Consider the following 21,214-nt stretch of genomic DNA (forward strand, 5'->3'; position numbering starts at 1 on the left):
GGTCCAGGGGCAGCTGAGTAATTAATGTTCAAAATCTTTCATAATTTTGTTACATGTTCGATTTTCGGTTTTCACAAAGTGTACCCCCATATAGAAATCACAGACGTAGTCCTACGTCAAAACTAAGCTCAAACATAATTGTACCGACCAATCGCGGTCCTACGTCAACCTTCCGTTCGTGTCCCTAGACACAGACTCTTCAACTTGATTGTAATGAATTTAATCTATTTCCACCTTTCAAAATCAATTCTCTACAACTCGTTCATAGACACCATTTCGGTACAATCAATAGTTTCTAGAAACGTTTTATCAAACATAATGCTCATAAAATATACATACGCCATTATAAAATCCCGTCGAAAAAATAGATAAAGCTTCGGAAAGACTCAAATCTGAGCATTCGTCTGTTTTGCGTGGAACTGCTCATCTTGGGTTTATTGGCCGCGTTTTGATGATTCTTTTGGATTGATTGAATTCTTTATTATAGAGACTTTCAGCCGTTGGCTGGTTCGCCTCTGTGATTTTTGTTGGTAATTTTTCATTTCCGTATATTGATTTTTTTGGTCTTATTTGACGTTTGATTCCTGTTGTTATGCTATTTTGTGTTTTGTAGACTTTCTATGATGTTTTTGATGTCATCTTGATTTTTTGACAATTTTGTTCAGAGTTTTTATGTGTTTTAAGGGTATTTTACTGCCTCTTAATGATTTTGAGATCCTTTTGGCTTTAAACTATCTGTCTTAAATATAGGCTCGACGTGACATTACGGTATCTCAAACAAAATAGGTTAGGTTAATAACTAAAACAAAGTGTCTGTGGATCTGTAGCATTTTGGGAGCCATAAGCGCAGGATTAAAAAAATAATTAGAAAAAAAAATTAATTCTCGATGGAAATTCGAAAAATTTATAACAAAACTTTTAATGAAGCATAGATATAGAATAAATCTATGTATTGTGGATTTAGTTTCCACTTTGAAACGGTTAATCAACTTGCTATTGAAAATTGGCGACCCATCCCGACTTCTTAAAGGGATTGTCAACTCCGATCCCCGTCACTGCCGTTTCTCGAACGACTGCGATATTTATTTGAGCACACACAAAAAGTGTACTTAGCATATTTTGTCGCCTGTTCGGCCGTCATGGCACCGAACATAACAACCTGGCATTCATAAGGCTTCCTCGTCACGAAATGCCATTTTCAACGCGGCCAAAGTGCCCGGTGGTGGTAGTAAGCACTTACATACCTGTTCTCTCCTGTGGCGTGACGTGGCTGCACCCACCAACCGACCAAACAGCACGAGAGTACGAAACGCATTCCCAATAATTCAGTCCAGTCCAGTTCATTCAAAACGTCGTCGTTGTTAGTTACTCGTTGGATGCCGGAGTTAATTTAGCACCAGTAAAGGATTATCGCATTTCAACCAACAACGGGGAAGCGATTATCCTGTTGGGTTTCACTTTCAGCCGAAGACTAGTAAATTAACTGGCTGCGATGCCCGCTGAATGACTGACTGACTGACTGACGACCTTTCGGGCGGAGAAGAACAAACAGAGCCACCGGATAAACAGCCGCATTTATATGGTGCAAATAAACTTTTAGTGCATTTACCTACCGGGCATAATGTAAGGGTGTGTTCAGCAAAAAGCCTTTTATCGCTCTGCCCGGGCGTGCGCGCGGTGTTGATGGGTAGACCTTGGATTTGGTTATGACCCCATCATCAGGATTCCCCGTCAGATAGATGATTTAATTCAAAGATTCTGATTGCATTCGTTTCTCGCAAACGCAAATCAGCACTCACCTTAACCTTTTCAACTGCGTCCAGCGCCCAGCAGAGGGTGGAAATGGCAGAGCTTAGGCAGTTTAGCGATCATGGTTAGTGGCTATGGCGAATGCAGCAGCCAGCTGCGTGTGCCACACGGACCTAGATCGGGAAGCAATCGCATTTCGCCCGTTAATTTTATTTTATTATTAAGTTCGCACGATTTTCGATTAACGCATCGACTTGAGAACCATGTGGACGAACAAAGACAACAGTTTGTGCCGAGTCAGAGATTCTGAGTTTGTGAGTCGAGTGACGATCAGTGCAAATAATTATAGCTACTCCCACTTGGTATAGTTCCCGTCTCAGTAGGGAATCTTTCGTGTTTAGTGCCGGATTTCGTGTTCAAGCTCTGTAAAGGTCATTGCAATCAGGATCTGCAGCAGCTCCAGGTGAGATACGGGGCAAAGGGATCATTTGTAATTTATAATATAAATAAAGTTTTAACGAAGCAAATGACATGGTCGGAAAGCATCACTTAGCTAAAGTTTAATTCAGGAATTAAAAAATCAAATTGAGAGCGTCACGAAATAGTGATTTGATGTAAGATTAGCATGGTATTAAAATTATAATTGTTTTTCAGTAGTAAACTATTGAAATTGACCGCACTATAAGGAAAAGTCCAAAAATAACTTGCTTGCCTCCGATGACTAACGACACGAGCGTAGAGAGATCGTGCAGGAAAATCCCTAACACGGACATCAATTCCAGGTAGGGATATACTATCAACGAATACGTGGTACCGCTTTTACCTATTGATGCTCACCATCCTTCCTTAATTCTGTCGCTACCTGCTCCACTTGACTGGCCATCTCACCCAGCTTGGAACGTGGATGATAAAGCAGGGCTTTTAAATTTCAAGAAAATTGATTAACTATGTCTCATTACTGCAGTATCTTTTTGATCAAGACTGGGTCAATGTGTTTGAATGCATTGATGTTGATGAGATGACTGTGCGTTTCTGTAGCATTATTCAGTATTGGTTGGAATCAAATGGTCATCTCAAAAGACGACCAATTTCCCCAGCTTGGAGCACTCCTCAGCTTAGAGTGCTGAAGCGTGAGCGTAACGCAGTCCAGAGAAAACTACTTCGTCACAGAACAGCTCACACGAAGCGTGACTTCAAGCGTGCCAGTATCGCTTACAATAAACTTTACAGTTCCTTGTACAAATCACACATCCTCAAACAGAGTCCAGTAGAATTTGCGGCGTAACCCCCGAAATTTTTGGAGCTTTGTCAACAGCAAAAGGAAAGATTTGAGTATACCGTCCAACATGCTACTCGATGGGAAAGAGTCTACTTCTCTTAGCGAAGCGTGTGAGATGTTTTCTAAACACTTTGTATCTGTCTTCGATAAAAATATGACAAGTGACGTTGAAGCTGAATCTGCTGCCTCTGATACGCCTAGTGACTTAGTGGAACTGAGCACATTCGAAGTAACTCGGGATATGGTACTTTCAGGTACTTACTATAGCAGTCGTATATGTTTCCTGTTTTCAAAGCTGGAAATAAACGGGATATTAAGGGGGTATTCCCAATCTTTTGCCTTTTTTCGGCCTGTTTTTCAATTAATTTTTTTTCAAGGAAAATGAATAGTAATGCGCCTAACTCTTTGGGATTCTTGTTTATTGAACATTAAAGTTTACAAATAAATTTTTTTCGACATAAAAAAAGACATTATTGACGTCACAAAATGGCGGCAAACAGACCCCTGTTCGCCGCAAACGCCTGGACGGGCGAAGACTTTTCTCTGGAACGGCTTCATCTGAAACAGATTTCGTGATGAAATTATAATCTGCATAAGATTCTCTGGAGCTTCTCCCGTTGGCAGCAAAAAATCTTGCAAATTAACAAAATGGCGGCCATATGAAAAAACAGGCGATTTTTAGCCCGCTTTTTTGCAGCTTTAAGGTGCTTCAAACAATGTTAAATGTTAATGTTTTTGGCTGAAAGTGGGAGAAGCTCCAAAGAATTTAATAAGGAACAAAATGCGCAAAGATTCAAGTCAATATCTCTTATAGTTTCTGAGAAAAATCTTCGCCCGATAAAAAAAATGTGGTTTCGAGAAAAACGCGTTTAAAGTTTTGACTTTAGTTAAATCCATTTGGGGGTTCTTACCATTAGTCAGCTATGCCTGGACACCGAATTCGCTGATCGGAAAACGGCTTGGGGGGATGAAAGTATATAGTCTAAAGTACAAAAAAACGTAAAAAAAAAAAATTTGATTTTTTGAAAAAAAAGATCGGGAATACCCCCTTAAGAACTATCGAGGTATCACCAGTCTTTCGGCAGCGTCCAAACTGTTTGAGATCATCTTGAGCGAATTTGTCCTGAATCGCTCGAAGAACTACATTTCATCTGACCAGCATGGATTTATTCCCGGTAGATCAGTAGCTACTTACCTTTTGGATTTCACCAGTACATTCATCACCGCGATGCAGGCACAAATCGACGTCATACATACTGATCTGAAAGCCGCATTCGACAAAATCGACCAGAAGGTTTTGTTATGCAAGCTTTCCCTACTAGGAGCGTCTTAACAACTTAGGTCGTGGTTACATTCCTTCTTGATTGGATGAACTCTTCGAGGTTTACCAGCTCCTCTGGAGTACCTCAGGGATGTAAAATGGGTCCACTTTTGTTTTCGTTATTTTTCAACGATGTAGCAGCTTTGTTGGGAATTAAATGCAGCTCGTTTATGCAGATGATCTTAAGCTATACGCCATAGTTCACTCGATTGAGGATTGTCATCGTCTTCAAGCTCTGCTAGACTTGTTTGTGGATTGGTGCCGTCGCAATAAGCTCATCATCAGCGTTCGAAAGTGTGCAGTGATGACGTTTCACCACTCTAAGAGTTCAATCCTTTACGATTACTGCATTGATAATGTAACGCTTCGCAGAGTAGAACACGTATGACTGATCTTGGTGTTCTTTTGGACCCAAAGTTGACCTTCAATCTTCACTTTTCCTCGATCATCTCTAAGGCGATTCGTCAACTGGGATTTATTTCGAAGATTGCACAAGATTTCAAAGACCCTCACTGCTTGAAGGCACTATATTGCTCTTTAGTTCGGATCATACTTGAGAATGCATCTGTGGTCTGGTTCCCCTATGAGCTAGTGTGGAATCTCCGAATGGAACGTGTTCAGAAAAGATTTTTGAGGTTGGCTTTGCGCAGCCTGCCGTGCCGCGATCCAATGAATTTACCACCATATGCAGACCGATCCATGCTATTGGACCTGGTCACATTGGAACACAGAAGAAAAACACAACAATTTGTAGCGAAACTTTTAAATGGCGATGTGGACTGCCCTCAATTGCTTTCACAATTAAACTAACGTGTTCCTCAAAGGATGTTGCGGCAATCATCCTTACTACAACCTCCTGGTCAAACCGAGTGAAATATCTTGGATTAGTACTTGACCAAAAATTAACTTTTGAAGATCACGTTGAGGGCATTCAAGCCAAATGTAACAAATATTTAAAATGTTTGTATCCTCTTATAAACAGGAAATCCAAACTTTGCCTGGCGAATAAACTTCTAATATTTAAACAAGTTTTTAGACCGGCCATGCTTTACACTGTGCCAATATGGTCTAGTTATTGCACTACCAGGAAAAAAGCACAAAGTTCTGAAGATGATTTTGAAGTTGCTTCCCTGGTACAATACTACTGAAGTACATAGAATTTCGAATGTTGAGGCTTTAGCACAAATGTCCAACAAAATAATTAATAATTTCAGGCAAAAATCGTTGTAATCCTCAATTTTTTTTTCAATTCCCTTTATACCTAAATAAGATTTAGTTTTAGTTTTTAGTTTTTAAGATTTCAATTGTTATTCTGACATGCAGGTTTTTAAAAAAAAACATGTTTAAAATACTGAATTGCCAAGGCAGGAACAATGTAAAAACACATAGATATATATATCATAACAATTAAGGCTGGTAAGTTACTGTAGTAACTGGAGCACCTAGGTTAAAATGAAATGTAATTTATTTTGAATTTGGAACAAATAAAGAGTTAAAAAAAATAAATCCTTACTACAACCAAGATTCAATCGGACTGCATATGGATACCATGAGCCAATGTCTGCGATGATTCGGGCATTCTCCTCTGCAGAAGAAGTATTTGAAATAAGAGAAACATCGAACCAATTTCGAAACCGATTGAGAAGATTGTGACTATTTTTTTAATCTGTTTATCTGTTGCTGTTTTGTGTATTATCTAAGTTTTATTCATTAAGACAACTACTGTCAGATGAATTACAATAAATAAATAAATAAATAAATAACATAAAATAAATACTACTTGAAAATTCAACTATTGTATACACTCTAGTATAGATTGCTCGGTAGCTCCCGATCAGAAAGGCATAACAAAATTAGAACAACTGGAGTTATTTATGTAACAAAAAAAAATGTAACAGAACGTGTTATAAACATTGGCTGGTTAGTTGTTAAAATAACAAAAATCATAACACAAATTCGTCTAGTGGTAACAAAATTATAACAGATCTTGATATGATTATATCAAAATTATTATTATTAAATAAATTATTATCGCATTCAATAATTTACATATATAACAAACGTTGTTATAAATAAGATATAAAATTTGCCATATTTCTGGTAATGGTAATGTAATTTATTTTTCACTTTTTTTTTTAATCTAAGTCAATTGGAATTCATCAACTTTTTAATTAATTAATTAATTAATTAAGAGTAATTTTCCTGGCTTCTTTTTCCATAATATGCCAGAACTCGTTTCATAATGTGTGGAGCTTCATCAGCCAAAGATTTTGCAGCAGCTGGTTTGTCTCCCTGATAAATGCGGAGTTCCAACAACCGATCTGAGAGAAAAAAAGTTGTTTTAGTAATTCTGAATGAATGAATGGCTTGGTTGCCGTCGTTCGTGGTCTTCCACTTGGGTTGTTAGAGGATCTTCCATCAAATCATGAGATTCCTATGGTGATGGAATTTTATTTATCATCTGGTTCAGAAGCGTCTATTTCGGATTGCATTAATTCAAGGTAGACAAGACTGAGAACATCCTATCTTTTTTCAGGACCCTTCGAGTTACGATCAATCGGCAAAACTTCATGACAACATTCGTGTCAAAGACATAATGTTTATGGCACTTAATTTTTACATAAGACACAAGCTTACCCAAGGAGGTTTGGAAGACTTTATGAAAATGTTGAATGTGTTCACGATAGGCAAAACTTTTCCTGAAAGCTATATCACTTTTTTTTCCCAGCTCCGAAAGGGTTTATTTTTGTGTGAATTGTCATGATGGGTATGTCGTCTTCTTATTCGATAATGACAGCACACTAACAACCTATTTTACTTTAAGATATGAAGCTACTCCACAACCTGAACCTCTAGCCCTGTGGAAAACTGTGGATCAATTTAAACGGACTTTTTGGTTAGTTTTCCCAAAGAGCAGCAAATCAGATAATCTCTTTTGAAATACTCCAAAAAAATAGCTGAATACTAGACACCGGTTATTACTGAAGAAATTCGCGTTATAAGCCGATAATCAATCTTTTTTTTTTTCAACAATCATTCAAAATTTTTATCATTTCTTACTTTTTATACACAGATGCATCTAATGATCGTCACTTAGAAACAGGAAATAGTGAATAAACTTATATTTTGGAATCATTAATACATATTTTATGTATTGATAGTAATTAAAACTGGCTTTGTTATAAATCTGATATGATGAGAAACTTCGCACAAACCCCTTTTCACTAATATATCAAAATATAACACACGTTGATATAAATATCAACCATTGATATAATTGTGTTATTATTTTGTTATGCCCTTCTGATCGGGTAGGCTAGAGGAGATAAAATCTTCATTGAGCACCTTTCACGATAGAGGACAGGAACCATCAACTAAATATTTAAAATTAAGTATAGTAATACACTATTTGGGAAATAATATTTGCATCAAATAAGTTGTGTTTGAAATTGTGCCTTTTGGATGCTAATTTTGACAGTAAAATCTTGTAAAATTTCAGATTATTTAATCGCTGGAAATTTAAGACCTTTCAGTTTGACAATGTTCAGCGATTAAAAAAAAATGGTTGCAAGGATTTCAATAACTTCTGAATTTCACTTAATGATCGTTTGTGAATATTCAAAAACAGTAGTCCAGAAATTTATAACGATCTTAAATTGCTTACAGAAAAAAAGAGATCTACTATGAGTGGATTGACCTGCACTGCGGCTTCTGTGCTCCTCCTCACAAAGCGAAAGTAGTAATTTTCAAAACCACATCTTGCGTGACATCCATATAATTATAGCAAGCAGCATATATCGCATAGACGTTTACTTGGAGATCCAACCGGATAGGAATTCCCACGTTCGTCTCCGTCTCCGAACAACGTTAGAAGAAAAGTGGCCTTGTAATGTGACCTACCGGACGACCTGTCCCGTGTCGTAATTATGCGCTGAACTGGTCATCAATTTCCTAATACCGAAAACAAAAAACCCACGCGACAATCGGACGCCATCGCGAGCATTTTTTTTCTCCAAAGTGGAATTACAAATGAGCACTATAAGACTTCTGTTCTGCCATCCTTAGAACCTTTGGTCTTTTGCTGTTGAGCGACCATGAAAAAGATCCTACGTCCATGATCGAGTCAGCAAACCACGAGATAAAGCCAACGATCAGCACCAGGGGTAGCGAAAAATTAAAATTGCAAATAACAATCACCGGGCTTCTTCCGGATCTCCCCACTGCTGGCTGCTGCTGCTGCTGTCGTTCGAACATCGTCGTCGGGAAAATTAATTAACCATCTCCCTCGATAATGAAAACAGCACCCGGGCACGCGAGATCTCACGACGATGGAAGATGGAAGGTCCTTTCCGTGATCCAAGTGATCAGCCAACGAACGGACCGACCCGGGACGGATCCGCCTCCGCAAACAAGGGTTCAATACAAATTTTTGCCTGTCTTGCTGTCGCATTGCCTTCTGGCCGGGCTGCCCAGGACAGACCCCCAGAAATTTATGAAACAGTTAACAGAGGATAATTTATGGATATTATTCCCGAATACCTTGCTGTTGGCTCTTGGCGTGGTTTCCGTGCCGTGTGGAATGATGTCGGTCGGTCGATCGGCATAGGTGGTGGCGTGTTCAGGAAGCTGAAACGGAGCTTTTCTTCTTTGTCACCTCGTTTGTTGTTGTTGTTGGTTTTCTTTTTACAGCTTTTGACAGCGATGGTGGTGGCACGGAAGCTGATCACTTGCTTTGTAATTTTTCGTTGCAGTTTACAATTTAATGGAACACTTTCACAAATTCAATTCCAAAACACTAAATGAGCAAACCGCTCCAAACGAGTATGTTTCCCCATCTATAGCAATCGACAATTAAAATGCACAAAAACAATACACTTACGGCTTAATTTCAGAATTTCCCAACTCAATTCATTCCTCTCATCAGCTCACACGTATGGCCACCGCTTCTGTTGTCGGCTTCGCGAACAAATTAGAACCGTTGAATAATTGCCGTTTCTAAGTGGCCAAGAAATTAATTTTTCAATTACAGTTCTCCCGCTCTTTCTCTCTCTTACTATTTGCTTGGGCTCGAAGCTTTGCATTTTTTTACGTCTGTGCTACATCATCAGTAGCAACACGAATGCGCACAAAAAATCGCATCATTTCTCCACATGACTTCGCGACGCACGTCTCGACGTCGTCGTCAGCAGCGAGAAAAGTGTTTACCATAATTAATATTTCTCCCCTTCTCATCAATTCTCATCAACAGGACGAGCAGCATCCATCGAATGGGGCGGGCGACGCACACACGGCACATCATGGCGGTAGCCGATTGCAGCAGCTAACAGGTCCTCCCGGCAGCGGAGCTGGCATGGCCAGCCACAACACGTCCGGACTGCCGGGGCTTCTCGGTCCGCAGAACAACAGCAGTCTGACGCAGGCCGGACTGGAAGAGTACAGCAGGTCATACTACGAGCAAACCATGTACCACCACCAGAAGCAGTCGTCCTATGCCCAATCGGAGGGCTACCACAGCTACGTGTCCAGTTCGGATTCCAGCTCGACGCCGTTTCTCGATCGGTGAGTTTCCTCTTTGTATTTCCCTTTACACTCGAATGGGAACTTGTTTCCCACCTGCCCAGCAGCAGCATCACCTGCAATATCATCTTCGTTTTTATTGCCAGCTTTATCTAGGCTCGGTGATCTTGTTTGTGCGGGCAACTCCGCAGCTGACACCGATCATTACAAGTCGGAACATTCTTGCAAATTGGACGTGATTCTTGCACTCCATAGAACACACAGTAGTGAATAGTGGGCTACGACGACGACGACGGCGGCAGCAAACATGATCATAAATCTGCGTTAATATGAGTTCTCTGTGTGTTAATGCAGCCATTTGGGTGATCGTGCGGTTGCATGAGGTTATTTGCATACAAGGCTGTAGGAAATGGGCAGGTAAATTTGCGGGAAATATATGTATCGACCGATAAGCGTCGTCGGCCAAATGGGTGAGTGGTTTCTGAATTGTACAGATCGTTGTTCAAATAAATGAATGCTGCTCAGGGGGGATGGAATGTAACCGTTACTGTTTTTTTATCGCAATTGGACGGTGGAATTGTAAGCGGAATAATACAATGTTGCACTCTGGTCTTACTCAGGGCATCTTAGGGACAATGTTGTTCGAAATCAGATGTGAGATTTGAATCAACATTGTTGCAAGCCGTTTTTTATAATTCTTTGAATAGATATTCTTAATTCCAGTACAATATAAACAATTGAAGAGGGCTTATCAGGTTTAGTAAACAATATTTGTAATGCCCTTTTCGTACGAACCGAAGCTCGCCTACGCAATCAAACAACAGTACTGGGATTGGTCGAGAAATGTAAGCATGGGTTTCTCAATATAAGAGCTTCCATTCCAGGATGTTCCGGGATGAAAAATCCCGGGATTTTGACATTTCCCGGGATTCCCGAATCCCGGTTATATGAATTTATAAATCCCGGGATCCCGTGCATTCAGGGATTTTTAATTTGATACACTTTTACTCCTTTAAATTTTTCTTGGAATATGTGTAGTAGGATTTGAAACCAGAAATTTAACGTCCTATGAAATATATCTCTTCCCTTCGTTTGACATTTATTCTGATTTATTGAAAGTAATATAGACAACACTTCTTGAAAAATACAACCTAGCAGTACAACAAAGCGTGAATATTTTGTTCAAATTTTATAATCGCGTATCTGGATGGTACATATACGAAAATCAGGTTGAGCGTCGTGCGATGTCCATCATTCATAGTTGATCGACAAACCATTGAAATACATTGTTCAGTCTTTTAGAAGTACGTTATTAAGCTAGTCCCGAGTGATGAAAAGACTTAGCATTTGCAGTTTTTAGAGTTCTTTCTTGGACTAGCTAGCGGAATCTTGTTGAATGTTTACTCCTTCCGGAGGAACTTTCATCTGTCACCGACTTCTATCTTGGCTTCCCTCTCTGTTATTTCCTTAAGTTCACGGGCAAGCATTATCTTTACCCATTTGCATATCCAATCTACGTAATCATAGAGCACGGCAAAATAGTTTTTACAAATATATTCATGAGAGACATTATCCACCATAATCATCATGATCTTCATAGACTATTGTGAAATTTGGTGGTCAAACATAATTCGTTGAACATTAGACATCTTCGTGGAAGTTTAGGGAACTACGTTGAAATTATGGATTTTGACGTAGGACTACGTCTTTCATTTCTATATGGGGGTACACTTTGTGAAAACCAAAAATGAAACATGAAACAAAATTATGAAAGATTTTGAACATTAATAACTCAACTGCCCCTGGACCAATTTCAATAATTTTTCACTAATCGATCAGAAATATTTCTACGCATCTTTAACAACTGATGATTTTTAACAAGAAGCTATTGAAAAAGTGGTAATGTCAAGCGTTGTTAAATGTACACATAAACAATGATAATTTTATCGCTGTTAAACGTTCTTCCCAAACCCAGTCCTCATAGTCGAGTACCACATGGTTGCACATCATTCTGCTTTAACCTGAAAAGGTATAAAGCAGCACTGCTGTCTGGCATCTGCCCTTTTTTGCTTCGGACGGCGTGGATAGCAATAGCAGCAGTAGGAAGGTGGTGGCTAGTCCACTCTTGTACAACACAACAAGCAACAATTGACTGGTCGTGGCAAAGGAGGTGCCAATCGTAATCGCAAATTCTTCGAGATAACCACCTGCCGTCGTGGTGGCGGTGTCTGACGTATCTTCGGTCTGATCTACGAGGTGTGCTGAAGTTGTTTTTTTGAAAAATGAGATCCGTGATGCTATCACCTACACTAAACACGCCAAGCGATGTCATCTACGTTTCGAAGTGACAGTGACGCACTCTGTTTCGGAGGTTAAATCATCACCAACTTTGGCAACAAAACGGCCCTTTTCAGGGCCACCAAGCTCATTACAGTAAAGAGTAGGAATAGAATTCATCTGGCTGTTTGTCCATCTTTAGAACCAAACGCCTCCAACGACCACACAAAACTCCTCATGTAACCAAACTGGAAGCAGGGGTACAAATGATTTTGATCAACTTTGATCGCGATTGAACCCACGCCTGCTGTGGTGAGAGGTATTCACGCTTACCACTACACAACCGGCGCCGCTAACTTTCCAGGTACATACATTGGCAAACTGCGCAAAAGGAAAGGAGCCAGTGTTGCTACTTGATAGCAAACTACTCATGATGGGAGGAGTCTTTGTAGCTTGCACATCATTCTGCTTTAACCTGAAAAGATATAAAAAAGCGCTGCTGTCTAGCCTCAACTCATTTTCGCTTCGAACGCCGTGGTGAGCAGATAGCAGAAGCAGCAAAAGCAGTCGTCTGGCTCGCCGTGGCGGTTTCAAACGTGTCTCCGGTCTGATCTACGAGGTGTGCTGAAGGTGTTCTTGGAAAATATGATCCATGATGCTGTCACCTATACTGAACACGCCACGGCCATCGATGTCGTCTACGCTTTGAAGCAACAGACGAACTCTGTACAGTTTCGGAGGTTACTTCATCACCAACTTTGGCAACAAAACGGCCCTTTTCTGGACCAAAAAGCTTATTGCAGTTAAAAGTTAGAATAGAATTTATCTGCCTGTTGGTCCATATTCAGAACCACATGCCCCCAACGACCACACAAAATGCTCTCCAGAGTTGTAATCTAATCATCAACTTTCTCTTTGAAAAAAAAAAAAAAAAAAAAAAAAAAACTACAAATTTGGTACAAATCAAAAACGGAAAGAGTTAACATAAGAGATGATCGATCAATTAAAAGAACTAAATTTTCTTCACATTTGTTCCGTGCCCTAGCAGTGGTCCTACGTCAAGCTTCCGTTCGTGCCCCTAGGCAACTACTTTTTTTAGAAGTGCTACAAATAGGAGTTCAGTTAACTTTGAGAAAGCTCAGTGAATTTGGTACAACTTAAGTTCTACGAAGAGTGCAGAGAAGTTTGTTGAAGTTAAGCGTGACTGCCTCTCACTCCAAACGGTCTGGGTTGAATCGCAGTCGACACCGTCGGGATTTTCTGAGACATAAAATTTCTAATTACGCCTAGTAAAGCCGTTGGTCCCCGGACCACGAGTTGATGGGTCGATAGGTAGGGTCCAGGTGTGGAAGATGGCTCCCTGGCGTCGGTAGCATTGGAACTCAGTATGGAAAACAAGATCGACGGAAAATAAATCGAGGAAAACAAAAGTTTGTTGAACTTCAGCAAATTTTATAGAAATTTAGCAAACTTGAAAGAAAATTCGAAAATATTGTAGAAACTCGGAGAACTTCGGAATATTCTTAAATTCCAGCGAACTTTGTAAAATTTCGGCAACTTTATCGATGTTCAGGAGACAGCGTAGTCATTCAGGAAATTGAAGAGAAATGCGGAGAACTTCATAGAGCTTCCGAGAATGTCGTAGAAACTCAGACAGCTTTGTTAGAATTCGGGAAAACTTTATATAAGTGTAAACTTCTGCTTGGGGAACTTTGTTGAAGTTTAGGGAACCTTGTTTCATTTCAGGAAACTTCATAAAAGTGTTCCAGGACCTGCTCTTAATTGCATTTCGCTAATAATTTTTGTATATTTGTTAGCTTAAGGAATTCCGTCGAAGTTCAGAAAACTTCGCAGAAAATCATAGAAATCCCTAAATGAGAAGTGAACTTTGTTAAAGAGAATGTATTAAAGATAAAAAAAAACAATTAATACAAAAAAAAACATGTTAAAGATCAAGGAACTTCGAAAAATTTCGGAAAACTTTTTAGAGGTTCGGCAAAATTTGTAGAAATTCGGCAAACTTTCAGCAAAGTTCAGGAAATTTTTTAAAAGTTAAGAAAATTGCTTAGATGCTCAGGAGATAAAGTAGAAATTCATTAAACTTCTTAGAACTTCTTCGTATCAGTTTAGGGTACTGTGTTACTTTGGGAGCTTTGTTTCGCCAGTACGTTCAGGGAAATTCATAGAAAAGGATCAGGTTCTTCCCGGAAGTTTGAAGAAGTTGATGGATGTTTTGAGACCGTAGCAAAAATTATGGATCTTAAGAAGTTGAGACATTTTTTTAAGTTAAGGGAACTTTGTAAATGAACACAAAACATTGTACAGTCAAGATTCCTATAGTACGGATACGTTCTTGCCAGATTCCTATAATACGGTTGCCACTGGATACCTAGAGTACGGTCGATCCGGCATTAACGAATACACGTAGCAATTGACCACTTTTACGGATGTTCCGGATTTTTCGGTGGACCATCCCGTGGTCCCCTGGGTCCATATTCAGGTCAAAACTTCGAATTCATTCTGATAAGACGTCTATGAGCGTCAGAATCAGTTTCATGAAATGACCACTTTCACGGATGTTCCGGATCATCTAGAGGGCCATACCGTGGCGTCCAGAGTCCATAATTGGATCACACCCCGAATTCATTCTGATAAGACGTCTATGAGTGGTTTCAAAAAAACCACGGGGCTGTAGGATCAGTTTCATGAATTCACCACTTTTACAAATATTCCGGATCTTCCAGAGGACCATACCGTGGTCTCCAGTGTCCATATTCCAGTCACAACTTCGAATTCATTCTAATAAGACGTCTAGGAGTGATTTCGAAAAATCCGCTGAGCTCTAGGATCAGATTCATGAATTGACCACTTTTACGGATGTTCCGGATCTTCCGGTGGACCATCTCGTGGTCTCCAGTATCCATATTCCAGTCACAACTTCGAATTCATTCTGATAAGACGTCTAGGAGGGATTTCGAAAAATCCGCTGAGCTCTAGGATCAGATTCATGAATTGACCACTTTTACGGATGTTCCGGATCTTCCGGTGGACCATCTCGTGGTCCTCTGGGTCCATATTCAGGTCACAACTTCAAATTAATTCCGATAAGACGTCTATGAGCGGATTTGAAAAAAATCGCGGAGTTCTAGGATTAGTTTCATGCATTGACCACTTTTACGGATTTTCCGGGTCTTCCCGAGGATCAGACTCGTGATTTTCCGGATTCTAAATGTTCCCTAAAGGTGGCAAATTTTCTTTTAATTACTTTTCACAAGACACCAGAAAGTTATCTCTTCAAATTACCCTACAATAAGCGTTTATCCCCAATTAGCTCTAATACCATATGTTACATGTATTCGTTAATGCCGGTTCATATAGTGCGGTCCCTATTAACTGTACTATAGGAATCTTGACTGTATAAATTATAGGAAATTTTTTCAAGTTCAGCAAGCTTGTGTTAATTGCTAGCCAGATGGGCTAGTTTAAAGGGATTCCCCTAACCTCTGGTCTAGCCACGGAGATCGTCTGGGGTGGGCTACACTCGCCTCTTTTGTTGGCTAGCTCGAGCTTGAAACCCTGGAGCTTCAAGGTCGGCTCCTGGCTTGTCGGCACTGATCAAAAGTACAAAACACTTCTTTATCACTTTTACTCTTTATTCTCTCACTCACTTGTTATGCCTGTAGTGTGGGTGTGTAGATTGCTGGCCAGCGATGACGGAATTCTGCAACGGGTGGGGTTTTTCGGCGGCGGATGAACGGACTGTTCCCAGTGGATGCCGGTGCTCGACGGTTGTCACCGTGTGGCACGACGGATGTGACACTGGGGCTCGATCGGGTGATCGACGGTGATCTCCCAGTGGTTGTCGGTGTATTACCGATGGACGCTTGCTACACGGGTGTTGGCGTGTTAATGGACGCCCTCGTGGTTTAGCCCGTAATTAATGGGTCCTGAGGGGAATATGAGAGGTGGTCTTAGGGCTGGGAATTCTGCTACCGGGTTATTGATTGGGTCCTACCTGACTCCGTATTCGGTGGTATTAGCCGGTATTTGTTGGTAACTTTTCACTAATTTTTCCAAAACTAATAGCAAACTTGGCAGACTGAACTATCTCGCGCAATGGCTGAAGTGAAAGAGAATCTTCTTTTCAGTTTAACCCAGTAGCTTCCCCCTTGACCTAAGCCCATTTCCACCTCCCTCCCACTTTTCCACCTTCCTCCCACTTTTCCACCACCCCTTGTCCATATCCTTCTCCTGTTTCCAACGCCCACCTTCATCCTTACTCCTTCCCGTTATGTATTATGTGTTATGTGTTGTTGGTGTGACTGGGTTACAATTTTTAATTGGACCGTTGGTTTGGGAGTACATATTTACTTACATTCAAAACAAGACAATATTGCATACAAGAAACTGACATACAGATTGAATTCACAATGAATACACATATACCCTATTCCTCGCTCTCGCTATCTCCTGATTTGTCTCGCTCGAAGTGAACCAATAGGGTACAGGAACCAAAACGGTAACACTTGGCAGAAATTCAGTTGTAGCTATCGAAAAATTAAAAGTTGTAAGCTATGAAAAAATATCTGAAGTGCTGGGAACTTCGTAGAAGTTGACGAACAATCTCAGGAGTTCGTCCGAACATTACACATATTCAAGGAACTGCATTGTGGTTTTGAGTTTATGGAACTGAGTTTAAGTTCAAGTACAGGAATCTTCGTAGAAGTTCAGAAAGCATCGTAGAATGTTAGATTTTTTTCCGTCGATCTTGTTTTCCGTACTGAGTACTAATGCCAGGGTAGCTCCCACACCTGGACTCTACCTATCGACCCACCAACCCATGGAACCGGGGACCAACTGCTTTACTTCCCGTGATCAGAGAGTTTATGCCTCATAAAATCCCGGTGGCGCTGACTGGGATTTAACCCAGACCTTTTGGAGTGAGAGGCAATCACGTTTACCACTACACCACCGCTGTAGAATGTTAGATGACTTTGTTGATTTTCACGGATTTTCGACGAGATATCAATAAAGTTGTCTGGACGTTATTCAAGACTTTTGAAGTTGATCATGTAATGTTCTGAAGATTTGCAACAGTTCAAAAATTCAAATGACATCTTTCAGATATCCTTCCAAGACGGAAGTTTGATTAGAAAGTATATAAACGATATACAGGTGATTAGAGATCTAAAGCCGTCAATTATTAAGACAATTAACTGTTCATAACATTCAAATGACGTCTAGAGATAGCTTATCAAGATTTCTAGTTGATCAGATATTAGTGAATACAGGTTGAAGTGGTCAAACATTTAACTGGCTATCTCAAGATGGCAGGTCGGTCAGGAAGTATTTAAATGGTCTCCAGCTGATCGAAGATTTCAATAAAGTCCTCTGAATATTTTTCAATGCTTCAAGTTGATCAAGTAATTGTGTGTTGAGTACTTGGCACTGATAAAGTTTGCAAGTAGTAGACGAAATACGCGTATCTGTCAAAAGATAAGCAATTATAGACGCATTTCGCGCCAAATCGTATTCGAAGCTGGCAGCACCCTCTCAGATTTCAATGAAACTTTCTGGATGTGTGGACCTTGACTAAATATGCCACTTTGCATACTTAGTTTTTCCAAAATTTATCTAGACTAACATTTGAGAAGGGCCAAACTTTTTCTGCCGATTTTTTTCAAAAAAATATTATGGAAAAATGATAACTCCTGCAAAAATGTGTTGTATGGATGACTTTTAGGAAATTGTCCAAGTTATCAAAATACTGGAAAAAATTTAATTTGAGACCTACACTGAAAAAAAAGGTTTTTAAAATTTAAAGTCGATATAAAAAAATGGCCATGTTTGATTTGGATGAAACTTTGCCTCAAGATGGGTAATTATGTTTCCAAATTACAACGATCAGTATTCAGCCACTGTTGAAACGCAACATCTTGTTTGTCATTTGATTCTAATAGCAAAGTAAGTTCCTCTTCAATATTTTCATTGGAAGCACACTTTTCGCAAGCACGGAAAAAGCAATCAGTTGTTCTAGTAGAAGTATTACAAAGCATTTTTTCTATTATTGCATCTTGTGACATAATTCTTAAACTGTTGATCATTAATTTTACATTTTCATGAATTGTACAAATACATACATTATGTATACACTATGCTGCTGCCCACTAGTTGACGGTTGGATATTTACTTCATTTCCAACCGATCGGCGTTTTTTCATAACTGGACTTGTATTATGAGATATCACGCTACGACATGACTCACAAATGCTCATCGTTTCATCAATTTCGTGATTATATCCCATAGAATGTATTTTTTCTACCATCGTTGACGATATGGCCCGTAACTTATTTCGGTTGCATCTCGGATTATTTATATTTGCACAATATTTCAATCCTTTGAGCCTTAATTTGCTACTTTGGTCCATGATAATAATTTTACTACAAATTGTCTTCACAACTTTCGTTATCAGATTGACTGCTGCTTGTATGAAACCAACCTTAGTTTTATAGTGCTCATAGGTAGAATGAAGTGGTAGGTATATAATGTTAATGGTTTAGGTATAAATAACAGAAGGGCATATAGAATTATGATGCGGTACTTTGACTACCCAAAAATATTGTTGATTCGAAAGAAGATCTCAATTTAAATTTTATTCATACCTAATTCTTTATGGATAATTTGAGCTAAGAATTCTAAGTTGCTATAGGAGTATCGGATTTTGCCTCAGTAGTAGACAATATAATCAATTATATTATTTTCTAATGATATAAGCCCTTTTCATATGGAATTCCAAGTGATTAGTTGCTAATTAGACAAAATTGAATCACAAATGGAACTTCATTGGGTTCTGATATAATTTTGAGCTTCACTGGTTTAGTTTTGTGTAAAGTTGTGGTACGTTAAAAAAATCAGTTCAGACATGAAAAAGTTTTTGTAAGAAAACTTTTTTTTTCTTAAAAGTGCCCATCTCGCGATGTATGAACGGTTGGTAGTAAACATAATTACCTATCTTGAGGCAAAGTTTTAACCAAATCAAACATGGCCATTTTTTTTAAATTGACTTTAAATTTTAAAAATCATTTTTTTTCAGTGTAGGTCTCAAGTGATATTTTTTCAGTTTTTTTTTTCGATAATTTGGTCAATTTCTTAAAAGTCATCCATACAACATATTTTTGTTGGAGTTGTCAATTTTCCAAAATATTTTTTTGAAAAAAATCGGCAGAATAAGTTTGGCCCTTCTCAAATGTTAGTCTATAGATAAATTTTGGAAAAACTGAGTATGCAAAAGTGCTTATTTAGTCAAAGTCTACACATCCAGAAAATTTTATTGAAATCTGAGAGGGTGCTGCCAGCTTCGATTCGATTTGGCGCGAAATGCGTCTATAACGGAATTAAAAGGAAATAAACCAACACCCTCAAAGCTCTTCATAAAGGGATTTCGTTAATAGGTTCGACAAATATAAAGATTGAAAGTGTGAAGATATTCTTACGAAATGGCACGTTGATCAAGAAGTATTCAAAAGATCTCCAGTTAATCGAAGATGTCAGTGAAGTCCTGTGAATATTCAATTGAATCATAAAACAGCAAAAAGGATATCTTCCATTTAATTCCACTTAATTAATGTTGGTATCCATGACAGATACGTTTTTCTCAGAATCATTCTCCACATTTTTTTTGCAATTCACCCCAGAAATAGAGGAAATGGATGTAATGTCGGCCTAAATGCCCCTAATATGGTCGCATACATAAATTCAGCAATCGACTAAATTTTCAATAGCGACCAAAATATCCATTAGTATCGTCCCAATGACGCATTCATCTAGATAAAATTGATAAATTGCTGATTTTTAGCGATAGGCCCAATCTTAGATCCATAGGCCAACATTAGAGCCATTTCCCTTACTATTGAACATCCCAGATCCAGGAAAATACAGATTCAAGATTGAAAATGATTCAGGAACTTTGAAATAAATTTGAGATTTCAAAATAATATCTTTTTAATATTGGCTTAAACAAAATGTTCAAGTTCCAGGACACTGATTGCGATCGAAATAGAAAAATAAAATCAAGATCTCAGATTAGATTCAGTTTCCGAGATTTCAGACCTTGACATATTTATATTGATCTCAGATTTTACAATGTTACAATGTTATCGGCATCGTCATAACTAAAAAAACAATATTTTTCAAACTCTGTGTCAATTTGGATCATTGGGATTTAAGTGAATTCATGTTGATTACAAGAATAAAGACTCTGTCGAATACTTCGTCAAAGGGTCACATTGCCCGCTTCGAAGGAGTTACCTTAGAAAAACATTTATAATTGTAGGAAGTAGCCATTTACCACAGACTGTTAATTGATCAATCTTTAAGAACCCCCTTTCAGAGACGCAATCATTTTTCATTCTCGACAGTCCCGGGCTGCTACGGGCTCAAACTGTTCTAAATACCTTGTACCCCTGTCCGGTGTCATCTAGAACAAGAATACCGGGCTCCAGTTTCGGGTTTCATTTTTCACGTTCATCCAAGCCATTAGAACAAGACAGAACAAAAAAAAAAAAACGGATCGTAGACGTCTACTAAACGGCGAAACTCGATCCCTCTTGAAAGCGCACACATGCACTTTTCTTGCTTTGCAACAAATTCGCCAACATGGGGATGATCGTCGTCATTTCTGAGCGATGACGTTAGAAGGCGAAGGTCTTCCGTTCGGGCATCTGAAGAAGCAGACGATCTTTTTGTTTTCGGGATTGAACTTTTGACAGATGGCGTCTTGTGGTGGTCGTGGGTTGTGTGATCTTTTGATAAATGGTTCGATTTTTGTGCTCCGATCGATGCTGCTTTGTGCAGGTACAAAGGTGTATCATTAATTAGTTTGTAAATGGACTTGGGAATTGACTGGAGGCTGCCTCCAAATTGGAGCCATTCAAAACCAATTGAGGGAGGTTTTTTTTCAGTATTATTGGCAGAACGAAGAAATCAAGCTAAATGCAAACTCGTAACATCAAAAGAGCGCATCATTCGAAGCTAATTTACGGCATATCCACTGCAGTCAGCACTCCGCAGAG

The 21,214-nt window shown here is 39.1% G+C and overlaps 1 protein-coding gene across 3 annotated transcripts in view; it reads left to right on the forward strand.

Annotated features, from left to right (window-relative positions):
- The window catches only part of Shrm (Shroom), a 574,742-nt gene that overhangs the window by 175,326 nt on the left and 378,202 nt on the right, over positions 1 to 21,214 (forward strand). For all 3 annotated transcript variants that reach the window (XM_065220703.1, XM_065220702.1, XM_065220704.1), the window contains exon 2: positions 9,598 to 9,908. In XM_065220703.1, coding sequence (XP_065076775.1) covers positions 9,598 to 9,908 — 311 coding nt within the window. The remainder of the gene's footprint in view (positions 1 to 9,597; positions 9,909 to 21,214) is intronic.

The sequence above is a fragment of the Ochlerotatus camptorhynchus genome, unplaced genomic scaffold (genome assembly GCF_037179485.1).
Source record: "Ochlerotatus camptorhynchus isolate MF236.1 unplaced genomic scaffold, CSIRO-AGI_Acam_v1.1 ptg000131l, whole genome shotgun sequence".
Classification (NCBI taxonomy): Eukaryota; Metazoa; Arthropoda; class Insecta; order Diptera; family Culicidae; genus Ochlerotatus; species Ochlerotatus camptorhynchus.